Here is a 13,805-nt window from a genome sequence, read left to right as displayed (position 1 = left end):
GTCCTCACGTCGTCAGTCCGCTCGAAAAATCATCACTACGCGCAAGCTCTACCGAAATGGGTCCGGTATATCGACACTCAGAATTATTTCGGTGTATCAAGACTTAAGAAATTTCCGACGGTTCAAAGACTTAGAATCATCTTAGCGATTTGGGATTTATAAAAATTTAGATCAGTGTAAGGACTTAGAATATTCGGATAGTAAAATAATTTGAATATTCCTATCATTAAACTTACCTTACTTGCAATCATACAATTAGAACATCTACGTCGTGGTTCTTTATTTTCGATAATTTAAAATAATTCGAAAGTTTTGATAGTTGCGAGCGAGCGTTATCTAAATTCTGTGTCAAATTGAATAAATTGCATTAAAATTTAAATCGCGAGTGAATAATTAACCCGAAAGCTCCTGATCCCTGTCGCCCGTTCAAACCGAAACCATCCGCTTCGGAAGCTGAGCAGAGCAGGCCCATTGCAGAGATACAGAAAAAGGTAAGTGATTTTAATTAAATAGGCTGCATGACTCTATCGCGCACTTCTCTCTTTCTCTCTCATAATTAGAGACCCCGTTATCTCACCATATTCACGATAACGACATTACGATTAAAGTAATGTCCTTACAACAAATCTCTCGGAAGTTACGGAATCAACATTAAAGAGTTTAACTAAAGTCAGTGCGCGCAACAAAACCAGTGCAATTTCGAAAGATTTTCCGGCGGCTACTGGAGGCCGTTCTATTAAACAGATCGCGAAGGTAGTCAAGCACCGACGGCGCTCAGCTTCACGCTCTGAAGCTTTGTCCTCGTCCGTGCTTATGGAAGCAAAATAACACGTAGAGTTACTGTCCGGTGACAGCTTTCAATAGCTTAGGACATAACATTATCATATGAACCTCATATGAGTGCTCATATTATTCTCATGTGATTATTTTCAGCCGGGAATATTGTTATAGATACCAGCGCTACATATGCTAATATGCTGCTGCCGAGTATGAGCTATAATAATTCTAACAAATTACAAAATTTTCTTGTATACTATATTTTTAGTCAAAATTTGATTTTTATTTTTTTGTTTTTAGTACTTTTATTATAGCATTGTTAAGTAGTGACACTTTTAAATTTTGTCTGTGCCTAACCCTTGAAACAGCAACGTATAATTGAATATAACTAAAAACTGGTGATGGCAAGTAAATACCAACTTTATTATATGACTGTCCTTGTGATTTATTTATTGTCATTGTAAAACCTAATCTTAAAGGAAATTGTTTTCGTCGCATATTAAATGGTATTTCTTCTTTATAAGGTGATAAATTAATTCTTGGTATTAAAACCAATTTTCCAACATGTTTTCCTGTCAAAATTTCTGCTTGAATTAAATATTTTAACAATTTTTTAACAGCTCGTCCCATCGTAAAGACCTTCGTTAATATTTTAATTTCTTAAAAGTATTACGATGGTTTTAACTTTTAATACCAATTTATGTGGTGTAAGTCCATTAGGTGTTAATGTATTAAGAAATTCTGTCGGTAACATAAGATCTAAATTTTCTCCATATCAGCTTCTGCTGTATCGATGTTTATGTATTCGACAGCTTGACCTAGTCCATCAATAAAAATGCAGTTATTATGTTTAGTATTTAAACTTTTTAAAACTTTGTTAAATATATTTTTCTGTTTAACTTTTAAAGATTCTATATTTATTTGTAACTCATTTAGTTTATCATGTTTGTTATATAATGTTTCTTCATCATTATATTCTTCTATGCATGAGGTTATAACGGGTAAATTAAAATCACTTAACAAATATCCAATTATTTGCAAATTTCTCTCAATTCTATTAAGTATCATATATTTTCACCAACATTTTTTTTTTCGTATTTAGGGTGATAAAAGTAATTTTTATATTTTTCATATAATTCTTTTGCATTAATAGGATTATAATGAATATAAATAAAGACGAATAACGCACATAATGCACTAGGAAACTCTAATTGAATTGCTTCTTCGAAACATCTATTCCATTCTCTATCTTCAGTAACCAACTGTTTAGCTATAGCGGCTTCATAAAAAGTAGAATATAATATACCATCTACAGTACGTACATTTTCAAACGGAGTTGCTCCTTACACATGTAAAAGTAACAATCTAATAAAATATCGTTTTCGATCCTTCGGATTGACTAAATACATTCTGCTTAATATTGGTTTAATAGTTTTTTTCTTTTGTTCCATTGTTTTAATTTTTCATCAAATGTATAATGAACTGTGTTAGGGTAGTAATAAATTTACCGAACTAACAAAGTAACGTTGTGTGATTATGCGGATGATAGCTTACTCTCCCATACGGGGAAGATCAGTACTTCGCACTGATTGTCGCGCCGAAACTGTTTGCATGATAATAAAACACCAAGGAAAATTAAATTGTTAACGAGAACGACTTACTTGTGTTTGTTGACGGGGATGACCCAAAGGTTGACGATCAAAACTCTCAAATCAAACAATTTCTTAGACTCAATTATTTCAAAAATTCCTTTATTTGTTTCTGGAGACTTCAAATAACTTTCAAATGGAATAAGACACAATTTCGGTAAATGATGATCAAGACGGAAACACAATTAAGACTAAACTCCAACTTAAAAACTCAGAAATATAACTATAAAATCGAACTCTTGAATAGCGTCCTTACTCTTGGATCGCACACACAGGAATGAAAAATCGGGAGGAGGCGAAGCTTGAAGAAAGCGTCATGGCTTTCTCCCACGCAGGGTCTTTACTTCTCCTTCGCACTTCAGTTTACGTAGTGTCACTTTACTGTGTATTTCTGTGGTCCGTTTAATTTGGCGTCTATTGCGTCAACTTTGTTTGTATATGTTATGTACCCTACTTTTCCTTTTGTCGTACCGTCCGTCAGTTCAATGCTCACTGTCTCTCCAAACACTGTAAAATCTGTTTCTAATTACTGTTGTGTGGTGTTTGGTGGTGCTAGTATGTATAATTTTGTGTTGTTGCCCGGGTCAACGGTCCAACTTGTTGATTTTCGATTCTGTTGTGTTGTGTTTTGTTCTTTTTCTGTCTTTTGCTGTGCAGTGGATCGTGTTGATGTGTATACTTTGTTGTAAGCTAGTCTTGTCGAGTGCGTCATTTGTGTCTTTTTCACAGCCTCTCTGCGCTGTCCTGGTTTTCAAATTGGATGAACGCAGTGTATCGTCCATTTTGTCCGTCTTTAGGCTCTAAGTGTCTTACATCTATGATGTTTCCTAATTGTTGGAATGTATCTGTTAAATTTTGTCTTGTCGTATGTCCGGGTACTCGTACACATATAGTATCTGGTGTTTGTATGTATTCTATTCTTTTCTCCTGATTGGTTTGTTGTTCTGTAGTTGGTCTTTGTACGTCATCGTTTGTTTGTTGTATGTATTCTTTGTATTTGTTGATTACTTTAAGCGCACCATTTTTCATTTGGTATCTAATTATTATGGCTTTGATGTCCTTGTCTTTCGTTGCGTGGTGTTCGTTGTTGCAGGGCCCATGTTGTCTAAATAATGCTTCTGCGTCTATTGTCGTACCTATATATGTGGCTGTCACTGTGTAAGCGTCTGTCAAATTTATTTTGAGTAGCTGTGCATTGTCTTGCGGGTTGTATGTATGACGTAGTGCTATGTTTGGTTCATTAATAGTGTAAGCTTCGATATCGTCATTGTTGGCAGGTCTTTGAACGTTGTTATTGTCATTGCTGTCAGTGTTCTCGTTTGTAGCAATTCTGTCATCATTGTTAATGTCGTTATTGTCTGGATCGCCACTGTTGTCCGTAGAGGCGGTGTCATCATAGTTCTCAGAACTGTCAGTGCTGTCAGTGGCGTTTGAGTCAGTAGAATTTTTGGAAGTGTCGGTGTTGTTGTCTGTCGGTTCATTAGTTTCTACGGTGTTTGTTTCTTGGTCTGTCTGTTTAGTTCCTAATCGCGTAGTAGTTGTATCGTACCTGTACTTGTCCTGTACATTATTGTTAATATGGCTGTGGCATTGTCAGTCCCTTGAATGGTAATTCTGAAGCTCTGTTGATTCTGGGCATTTACTCTGGCATTTTGTACTGAGTTGCTGGTAACAGGATTTTCTTCTCTGTTTTGTTTTTGGCTCTCCAGCCTGGCTATTTTTTCTTTCAGCTCCAATATGGTTTCTTTTAAAGGTTGTAGTTTGTCTAGAGGGGCTTCATCGGTTTGTTCTTGAGACCATTTTGCTTGTTTTTTGCAAGTTACGTCGTGCAAGCTGTATATTTCTGCTTCTATCATTCTCTTGCATTTTTCGTGGAACTGTGGTGGTGTTTCCTTGTGCAATGCATGGGAGTCTTCTTGGCTCTGCAAAGGTCGCCTTGTATATCGGGTCACTTTCTTCTTTTGCAATTCTGGCCTCTTCTTCTGTGAAGTACTGCACATATCCATACGCTAGGCGCCCTTTCCTGTCTCAGACCGTCTCGTAGTAGGCTAGGGTTCCAAATTGCGCAAATTGTCTAAAGAATATCTCGTCCTTTTCTCTGTCATTTTCGTCCCAAGGGAGTAGGCAAAACAATCTGTTTCTGATTACTTGCGTTTGTGCTTGTTGGTTCACTACGTGGATTTCAGATCTAATTTTTGGCTCTTCATTCGGAGTAAGGTCGATCAATTCTCCTATTGGTACTTTGGGGTTTGAGGTCGTTGTGGAGCCCTGGTACGGTGCTGCTCTTCTGCTGTTTCTCTTCAATTTGTTCTGTTTTGCTAATAATGATTTGAGTTCGTATGCTCTTTGTGTTTCTCCTTCCGGGCTAACTCATATGGTGATCTTCTTGGTCTCTCGTTCGTATCTGTATTTTTCTACGTAAGGTTCTCCTATTTTTTCGAATTCTTTTACTATGTTCGATAGTGGAATGTCTACATCACAGAACATTGATATGGTGGTTCTTGGTCTCGACTCCATTCTGTTTCTTTCTTTTTTTTTATTCTGTAATTAAATTATGTTATCGTCATTAATAATATTTTACTATACGCTGTTTGGCTATGTACAAGCTTCCTATAAAAATTCATGCTTAGATTTTGGTTAAAATTTGGTGAATTATGAGCATTCTGCTTCTTGTTTCGGTCATAGTAACATTTTCTTTGTGCTTTTTGAGGTTTTACTTTCAAGGGTTTCGCGGTCTAAGTGTGGGGTATTGGGACTTTCGCAACTAATTGAGATATTTTCGAGTTCGAATTCTTTATCATTTGAGATGAGTTTTCGTCTGTTGTCATTTCTTTTGGGTGGTGGGTGGGCGTGTTTTTTGTTGAGATATTGACATTTGCCGAGGCATTTCATTTTTATGATTATTACTACTATTATTGCTATGATTGTTAACTAAATAGTCACACTTCCGTATAGTGTTGTGTCATTTTTATAATTCTGTCTTTTGTGTTCGCTTATCCCTTCTAACTGACTCATTATTTCGTGTAACGATTCTCTGTCATTATTAACTGTATTGGGTGTTAATATCTTTGTTGTTTCTAAACTATGAAATTCTATGTCATTTTTTTCTTTATTTAGGGACGGGTAAATGTCTGTTATTTTGAGGTTTATATCTGGTTTGTATAAATAAGTGTATTATGTGTTTCTGGTTATCTCTCCAGTTATTGTGGCTTCTGTAGTTGTTGCTATGCATGTAGGAGCTACGTGCACAATTCCTGCCTCTTTTATTGTTATTTTGGTTTCGTGTTTGTTTTGGCATATAATATTTAATGTTTCTGGTTCAACCGTGGAATAAAACCATGATTTATTATATTCTAAATACGTCCATTGGGTCTGTATGTTCATCCTGTAGCGTATGTCGTAGTGGTTGATTGCTTTCTGGCTGGGATTTAGGAGTAATGTTATCTCACAGTCTCTGGATTCGGGCACGTTCCTGAGTGCTCCTAGAATCGGACATATATCTGCATAGTGTGTCGTGATGCATGTTTGTCTCTGTTCTTCATTGAATTTAATATATCTTCTATGGTCGTAACTGATAGCTATGTATTCATGGGGCGGTTTTATAAAAGCTTGCCCTATTGTTTTGTTTTTCATGTCCTGTGGCACTTTGATTGGGTGCATTCTGTATAATTGGTACGGCATTCGGTCTACTAGTGGTAGATGCAGCACGGCTAGCGTTCGTTCGTTTTGGTGTATGGCATCGATATTCGATATTTTGGCTAGTTCTTCTGCCCTCATGTGCTCTGGTGGTATTGGGAATTCTAAGTCTCGACTCACTCTTTTTACGTCCATGTTCATTTGATGAAGTACATCTTGTTTCATGAGTTCTGGGTGCATGTTTCCTTCTTTTAGCTTTTGTAAAATTGTTAATAGTTTCTCGTTGCTTTTGATGACGTGGTATTGAGTAGATTGAATATTATTATTAAAATATTTAAAATTCTCATCCTGTAACATTATTATTAATTAGTCGAAAGAGTCTGAATCATTATCATCGGGCTTATCCTCTACCGGTTTTAATTTGTCTATATGTTTTCTTATACGTTTGCCATTAGGGTATTCCAAAATGGCATTTTTCCTACCTAAAAATTCAATTATTTTCAGTGGTTTATTCCTATAAGCATCGAATTTACTTACACGGGGTTCATTAATTAGCCTCGCATACCCGCCTACCTTACCCTTAAATGTTTTAACCTTTTTATCGTATCTTTCTTTTGTTTTGACCTTGTTCGCTATTTGGGTTTCGCCTGCTAAAATTTTCATTTCCTCTAACCTTAATACTAAATCACGCATATAAACATTATATGTTTTTAATTTTTCGTCAGACAGTATTCTCAAAGGGAAACGTGCTATTCGCCCGTAAACTAGTTCGAATGGGGTGAGTTAGTTGCTGCATGTACGCTGGTGTTATAGGTAAACGTCGCAAATGGAGTTAAATGGTCCCAATCGTCGTATCTCTCGGAGTATATTCTAATGAATTCTATAAGTGGGGCGTGGCTCCTTTCTAACGACCCATTTGTTTGTGGTCTATATCCTGAAGTGATGAGATGATTAATTTTAAATAGTTTGAGTAGAGATTCGACTATGTTGGAAAGGAAACTGGTGCCTCTGTCTGACAGTATGGCTTTCGGTGCTCCGAACTGGTAAACGAGATACTTTGCTAGTGCATCAGCTATTATGGTGGCATTGAGATTCTTGATGGGTATGGCTATTAAATATTTCGTTAAATTACATTGCATTGTTAAGAGATGACACTTGCCTCTTGGAGTCATTTTGAGTTTTCCAACTGTGTCAATTGAAACTTTGTCAAATGCTTCTATTGGAGTGTCCGTGATTATCATTGGTTCTCTTGTTTTGAATCTTTCTATCTTCTGCTCTTGGCAGCTTGCACATCTTCGAATGTAGTCTTGAACATCATTCCTCATTCCTGGCCAATAATATCGTTCTCTTATTTTCTGGTAAATTTGATTGATTCCCCTGTGTCCTCCTGTTAGACTGTCGTGAAGATGGCTGATTATATCTTTTCTGTGTTTTTCAGCTGGTACTTCTGCTTTTCTGTAACACATTGTCACTCTTATTCCGCTTTGATGAAAATGTTTGTAAATCATCTTTAAGATGGCTGGTGACTCTAATTGATTACGTTGAAGTATTTGTCTTTTATTATTACTGTGAATATGTGGTGCTTTTTAAATGGCGTGACTAGGACTTGTCCCGTTTTTAGCTTTTTACTTTTGATTTTTATTAGGTCTATGGCTCCAATTTCTACTAACAGTCTAGTCACAGACCACGTGTTGTCACAGTCTGCTGATAGGAAATGAACAATGTTGTCTCTTATGGTAATTATGTTGTGAGGAATTTTCTTGAATTCTTTGGTTATGTCTGTCGCGGTATCCTCCGATTCATGATCATTTCCTGCTGGAGTATAGTTTTTGTTTAGTGGTTCCATGTCTGGTGGTGTGGGCAAGAGGAAAGGCATTGTCACTTCAGGTGGTTTTGAAAATCTTATATCTATTATTGATCCTTCTTCTGCTTCTATTTCGCTTAACACTCCTAATTTTCTTCGATTTCTGATTTTATCTCTCGGCGTGCTGTTGGCTGTAGGTCTGTCACTTTTTATTGTTGGCGTCACTGACAGCGTTCTTCTTGGTGGTGGCCTTATTATGTCAGTTACACTTTCAACGTCCGATTCGTTTCCTGTATCAACTTTGTTTGATGTTTCTTGTAGTTTTTGTTGTGCTCATTTTATTAGTTTTTGAACACTCTTTCTCCATACATCGTCCACATCCGCCTCATCGTCCGTTCTCTCTGTTTTACAGTAGTAGCTTAGGATGTTGATGCATCGGTCTCTGCTGGCTTTTCTATCTTTGTTTTTCTTCTTAATACAGCCGTCTTCGGTACTTTTGATATTGCGCCTTGTTTAATATACTGCCCCACTGGACTCTGTGTTTGCGTGCGCCTTGCTCTGGTTCTCTGTGCTATTACGCTATGGTCTAGTTTAGGTGCTTCTTTATTAGTTGTGGAGCCTATTGGTCTCCCTCTTCCTCTGGGTTTATTTGTTATGTCACCCGTTGATTGTATTCTGCTTCGTGGCTGTATTGTTGCTTTGGATGATGTCGTGGCGCTTGCTGATGATTTTTCTTGTTTCTTTTGTTTTTCTTCTATGACCATCACCTGCGACGTTGCAAACGTCGCAGCCGCGTCGATACGAGGAATCTCGTTCGATGCGGCCAAGCTCTGAGTGCGCGGAAGAAACAAGCGAGTTGGATTGTTGTTGTCGGTGCCAGCCTGACCTCGAGTTCGAGGAACGGGCCGGCTAACCGTCCACGTTAGCGCGAGAGTGAGCATCGTTGGCGCGAGAGTGAGCCTCGACGGCGCGCGCGCTGATTGGTCCTCCGCATGTCGCGAGCCAATCAGTGGGCGCCGATGTGCGACTCGCTATCCGCGCGGACTGCCAGCCAATCAGGCGCGAGGAAGATGCGCGGGCCCGACGAGCGCGAGAACGAGCGGGAAATCGGGGAGTTCTCTCACGACTGTCGACGGAGTACGTCGACGTGCGAGAGAGATACGTGGCCTCCTCTGTTACGAGGAGAATTGGGAGAGTCTCCCGAGGTTGTGCGAGAGTGTGAGAGAGTCAGATAAGTGTGAGATAATGAAAATTATTCCAATTATTAGAATCAGCATGACAATTATAAATGACGCTATTGATGTATGGAATTCGATTCCGAATTTTGTGAATTTTGGTGTCTCCATCGTAGGTACTGCTTGCGTTTTTAGCGGTTCGAATCTCCGTTGATGATCCTCGATGATCAATGGTTGAACTTCCGACACCTTAAGTTCTCCGAGATTGTCGTCCACCCTATGTCCCTGTATCAACAGATTGTTTCCTCCAAAGATCTTCGTTCCAAAAAATGTTTCCTTGTTCTTGTTATTTTCGATTTCTGTTTTATAATTACTGGATATCAGCGTCAAGTTGTTTAGGAGTGGATACGCCAATGCTAGAGGCGCATTTATTGAAATTGTTATTGTTTTTGCGTCTTCTGCGAGGATTTGATAGCATACATAGTCGCTCTGATAGATCAATTGACATCTTCTTGAAAATAATTTTATTATCGAGCCATCCAGCTTCCACGGTATCGTTACGATCTCCGTCTGGTTATTTCGGTTAATTATAGCAAGTCTTTGAAAAAGGGAGAATTCAATGGAATTTAGGATAGGAATTTTTATGGTATAAATTATGGAATCATGGATAGTTACGACTGATCCCCGGGCAAATCGAAAGTCTAACAAATTATGATAATGTGATATTAACTCTTTTTGGGAATAAAGTTCTAATAGATATGTCTTTATACTTAGTATTTGTTCATGGGTTAATATTTCCAAATTAAATTTTTCATCGATGAAAACGAATGATCTTTTTATTTTCCCTAATAGATTTAGAAAATGTTGCTCCTGCACAATAAGAGTTACAACTGTCTCAATTAATTCAAATCGCGTATTTTGATCGTTAAGAGTTTTCATAAGATTCCGTAAGTTTTTGTTAATTATTTCAGTATTGCTATTTATCGTTCTGCTAATTTGATTCATGCAACTTATAGATTTATTCAAAACCGAAATATCTTCATTTTGTTGTTTCTCAAAATTTTCTAAATAATTATTAATCTTTTCTAAGTCATCTGAATCTGGATTTCCAAATATATATTTGATCATCTTTCCTACTCCATTTATTAATCCTCTCTTTCTTCTTCCACCGAATGGTGCTATCTCCTGCAGATCTTGATAGATTTCTTGACATAATAATCTTGCTTCCATTAATAGACTTGAGTTCTTGAGTTCTTTTCTTGAGGATAATATGGTGTAGTCAGTCAAAATTCTGCCATAGGTGCGTTTGAGCGACGATGTGTTTATGAAGAAATGTACGTAATGATAATTTTCTATAATTCTTCCAACTCCTTGCTGATAATCAAAGTGTGTCGCATCAGGATTAATTTCATCACTTTTTACGGTTATCGTCGAAATGGCCATAATCATCGCCATCCCCAGGATCGTCATCATTTTCCTGCAAAGAAGAAGTTTTTCTTAATCTCTTTGCGCTCTTTAGATTGTAACGACGTGGTTGTCCGTGTATATAACATTCCAATGAGGGACCTTGTTGTTTCTTAACTAATAACTTTTGATAACGGGGTGCGATTTTATTTCGTTGCTGTTGGTGGGTTTTAACGTATACCTCTCTACTTTCCAACTCATTATTTGAATCATTAGGTAATTTTTGTTTCTCTTTCTGTCTTTTATACAATTCGTCATAGAACGGTAAAATTTCATTTTTCCGTATTTCATTATATTCTTCGGTTATGTCGACTCCAGGTTCGATGACATGCTTATGCAGTTCCTCATATGGTCCATACAGTAGAGTAAACGGTGCAAAATTTGTTGATGAATGAATGCTCTGATTATATATTAGGATTGCTGTAGTCATATGATTCTTTATTGTTTCTCGAGGATTTTTATCGACTAAAATACTTAATTTTTCTCTTAAAGTTGAATGTAATCTCTCTATTGGTCCATTTGACGTGTGTCTATTGATTGTAGTTTGATGATATTCGATTTTGTGTATCCGACAAAATTCTTTAAATACAGCGGAGTTAAATTCACTCCCATTATCCGTAGTAATTTTATCTGGGAAATTGTGATGTGATGCGAAATGCCTCAGTTTGTTTAATACTGTTATAGCATTCCCATCCAATAGATGATAAGCTTGAGCGTATTTCGAAAATATATCAATAATTGTCAGAAACTTTTCTTTTCCAACATGAAAAACGTCCATATGTATGTGCTGTAAGGGCCTATTAGCGATAATGGGTCCATACCTTCCTGTTTCGTAAGGCTTTCTCTCATATTTGTGTTCTAAGCATAGTTCGCATTGGTTAATATAGTTTTGTACGAGCCTATCCATATTTAGTGTATATAACTCTTTCTTAAAATGGGCTATTGTCTCTTGAATTCCATTATGGGTTCTATTATGATATTCTTCAAGTTTCTTCAAAAAATTATTTTTGTCTATTACGGGTGTATAAGTGTTAGTTTTAATCAACTTTAGTTTTTCATTGAAATGTTTTAGCAGTACTCTGTAAGCGATCATTTCCAAATCATCATTTGTAAAGTAAATCCCGTATTGTTTGTCTGGTTTTACGTTTTCATTTAGAAATTTTAATAATTGTGTTTCAGCTTCATCCTTGTTTATCTTTACCATATACTGAATCTTGAGCTTATCTTTATTTACTTTCACATTGTAGTCCCTTCCCGATTTTATTATAATGCTATAATTAAATGCATGAATATTTTTGTCTGTTATAGGCAATGAAAACACTGGATCTTCTACAGCAGTGTGAGCTGTTTCTAGATCATCGCCGGGGCTCTCGTCCACTTCCTCGATTCGGCGCGATGTTATATCCGAGACTTGAGGAATCATTGAAAGTGAGTCATCATTCTCTTCCTGATTATTTATTTCTATTCTGCTTAAGGCGTCAGCTACATAATTTTCACTTCCTTTCTTGTATTTAATCTCATAATCATATTCCTCTAATTTTATTTTCCATCTAATCAAACGTGAATTTGGTGTTTTTAAAGACCAGAGCCAAGTTAGTGGTTTATGATCTGTTTCGATTGTAAATTTCCTCCCGTATATGTATGGTCTAAAATGTCGACACGCCTCGACTATAGCTAGTAGTTCTTTTTCGATGGTCGAATAGTTTTGCTCAGCTGAATTCAGGGTTCGTGAAAAACATGATATAAGGTGTTTATCTTGCGATAGAACGCTACCAATAGCGACATTTGACGCATCAGTTGTGACAGTAAACATTTTTGTGAAATCTGGATAAGCTAGTATTGGTGCATTGACGATTAATTCTTTAAGTCTATTGAATGCTTCTATATATTGTCTATCCTCTATGTTTATTTTTTCTTCCTTTTTAAGCGCTTTCGTTAGTGGTTTTGATATTCTAGCGTAGTTTTTTATGAATTTTCTATAAAACCCTGTTAATCCTAGAAACGCTTTAATTTCTTTTTGTGTCCTTGGGATGGGATATTTTACGATGGCCTTGATTTTATCTGGGTTTGGTTTAATTCCTCCTGGTGTAATTATATGTCCCAAAAAAGGTACTTCTTTCCTTAAAAACTCACTCTTATCTAATTGCACTTTCAAACCGTATTCCCGAAGTTCTTCAAATACTAATTTTAGATGTTGTAGATGTTCTTGGAGAGATTTTGAAAATATGACTATATCATCCATGTATACAAAGCAAAATTTGTGTAAATATTTTCTGAGAATTTTGTCCATTAATCGCTGGAATGTAGCTGGTGCATTTTTTAAACCAAAGGGCATACGACGGTATTCGTAGTGTCCATTTTCTACTGTGAATGCTGTCTTCTCTACTGAATCTCGATCAAATGGTATCTGATGGAATCCTTGTGCTAGATCTAATGTTGTAAAATATGCGCATTTTCCTAAATTCTCTAAAATATCGTCCATTCTCGGCAATGTGTATTTATCCTCAATTGTTTTATCATTCAACTTACGATAATCAATAACCATTCTCCATTTCTTCTTTCCACTTGCATCTTGCTTTTTGGGTACTATCCAGACAGGTGATGAATAAGGTGAATTACTTGATTGAATAATTTCGTCATTTAATAATTTTCCCACTTGATCTTGAATAACCTCCTTCAGGTGATATGGATATTTATAAATTTTGACATAAATCGGATTTTCGTCCTTTGTCCTTATTTTATGTGTGACTGCATTTGTGGCTGTTAATTTTTCACACTCATTATAGAAACAGTCTCTAAATTTCTGACACAAAGCTATAATTTTCTCCTTTTCCTCTTCATTCATGTGTTCCGTTCGGATTTGCACTTTTGTCTCCTGATGATTGCTCAGTATAACCATTTTACATTTATCCGGCATATTGTTTAAATAATTAATTTCAAATCTCGGTGTGCTAAATATTTGAGTTCTATAGTTAATATTTGCTTTTAAATTTTGTAGGTCCTTGTGACCTATTAGACAATCATATGTAGAATGCCAAGGAGCAATTAAAAATGTAATTGGTGTATTGTCACCTAACTCTTGCAAAATCGGAAAGGTGAGTGCATGTGTCCCTTGCGTTATTTTATGCAAAGATTTAATTTCGAATTTATATGGAAAAACGTAATTTGAAAATAAATCGTAGGCTACTTTAGGGTTAATAATCGATGATGATGCTCCCGAATCTATTAGTATTTTAAGCGATGGATTTGTAGTTATTATGTGTGGTAGTTCGGGCGAACTGCCTATGTTATTTAAATTTA

At 36.4% G+C, this 13,805-nt stretch overlaps 1 protein-coding gene across 1 annotated transcript; it reads right to left on the bottom strand.

The window, feature by feature from the left end:
* Positions 1 to 3,149: 3,149 nt before the first annotated feature.
* LOC116417336 (probable serine/threonine-protein kinase dyrk1) lies at positions 3,150 to 4,426 on the bottom strand. The gene is made up of 2 exons (XM_031930056.1): positions 4,070 to 4,426; positions 3,150 to 3,986 (listed from the first exon to the last, which is right to left on the bottom strand). The coding sequence occupies exons 1-2, from the start codon at positions 4,424 to 4,426 to the stop codon at positions 3,150 to 3,152; spliced, it is 1,194 nt and encodes a 397-aa protein (XP_031785916.1).
* Positions 4,427 to 13,805: the final 9,379 nt, after the last annotated feature.

This window comes from Nasonia vitripennis (genome assembly GCF_009193385.2).
Source record: "Nasonia vitripennis strain AsymCx chromosome 4 unlocalized genomic scaffold, Nvit_psr_1.1 chr4_random0007, whole genome shotgun sequence".
Classification (NCBI taxonomy): Eukaryota; Metazoa; Arthropoda; class Insecta; order Hymenoptera; family Pteromalidae; genus Nasonia; species Nasonia vitripennis.
This window is presented reverse-complemented; position numbering and strand designations above follow the sequence as displayed.

Bases quoted from the DNA above. Each gene is read 5' to 3' on its own strand.
- LOC116417336 (XM_031930056.1), bottom strand. From the start codon at position 4,426: ATGTGCAGTACTTCACAGAAGAAGAGGCCAGAATTGCAAAAGAAGAAA. The intron at 3,987-4,069 runs GTAAATGCCCAG...AATAATGTACAG, and splicing joins ACTCAGTACAAAATGCCAGA to GACAAGTACAGGTACGATAC.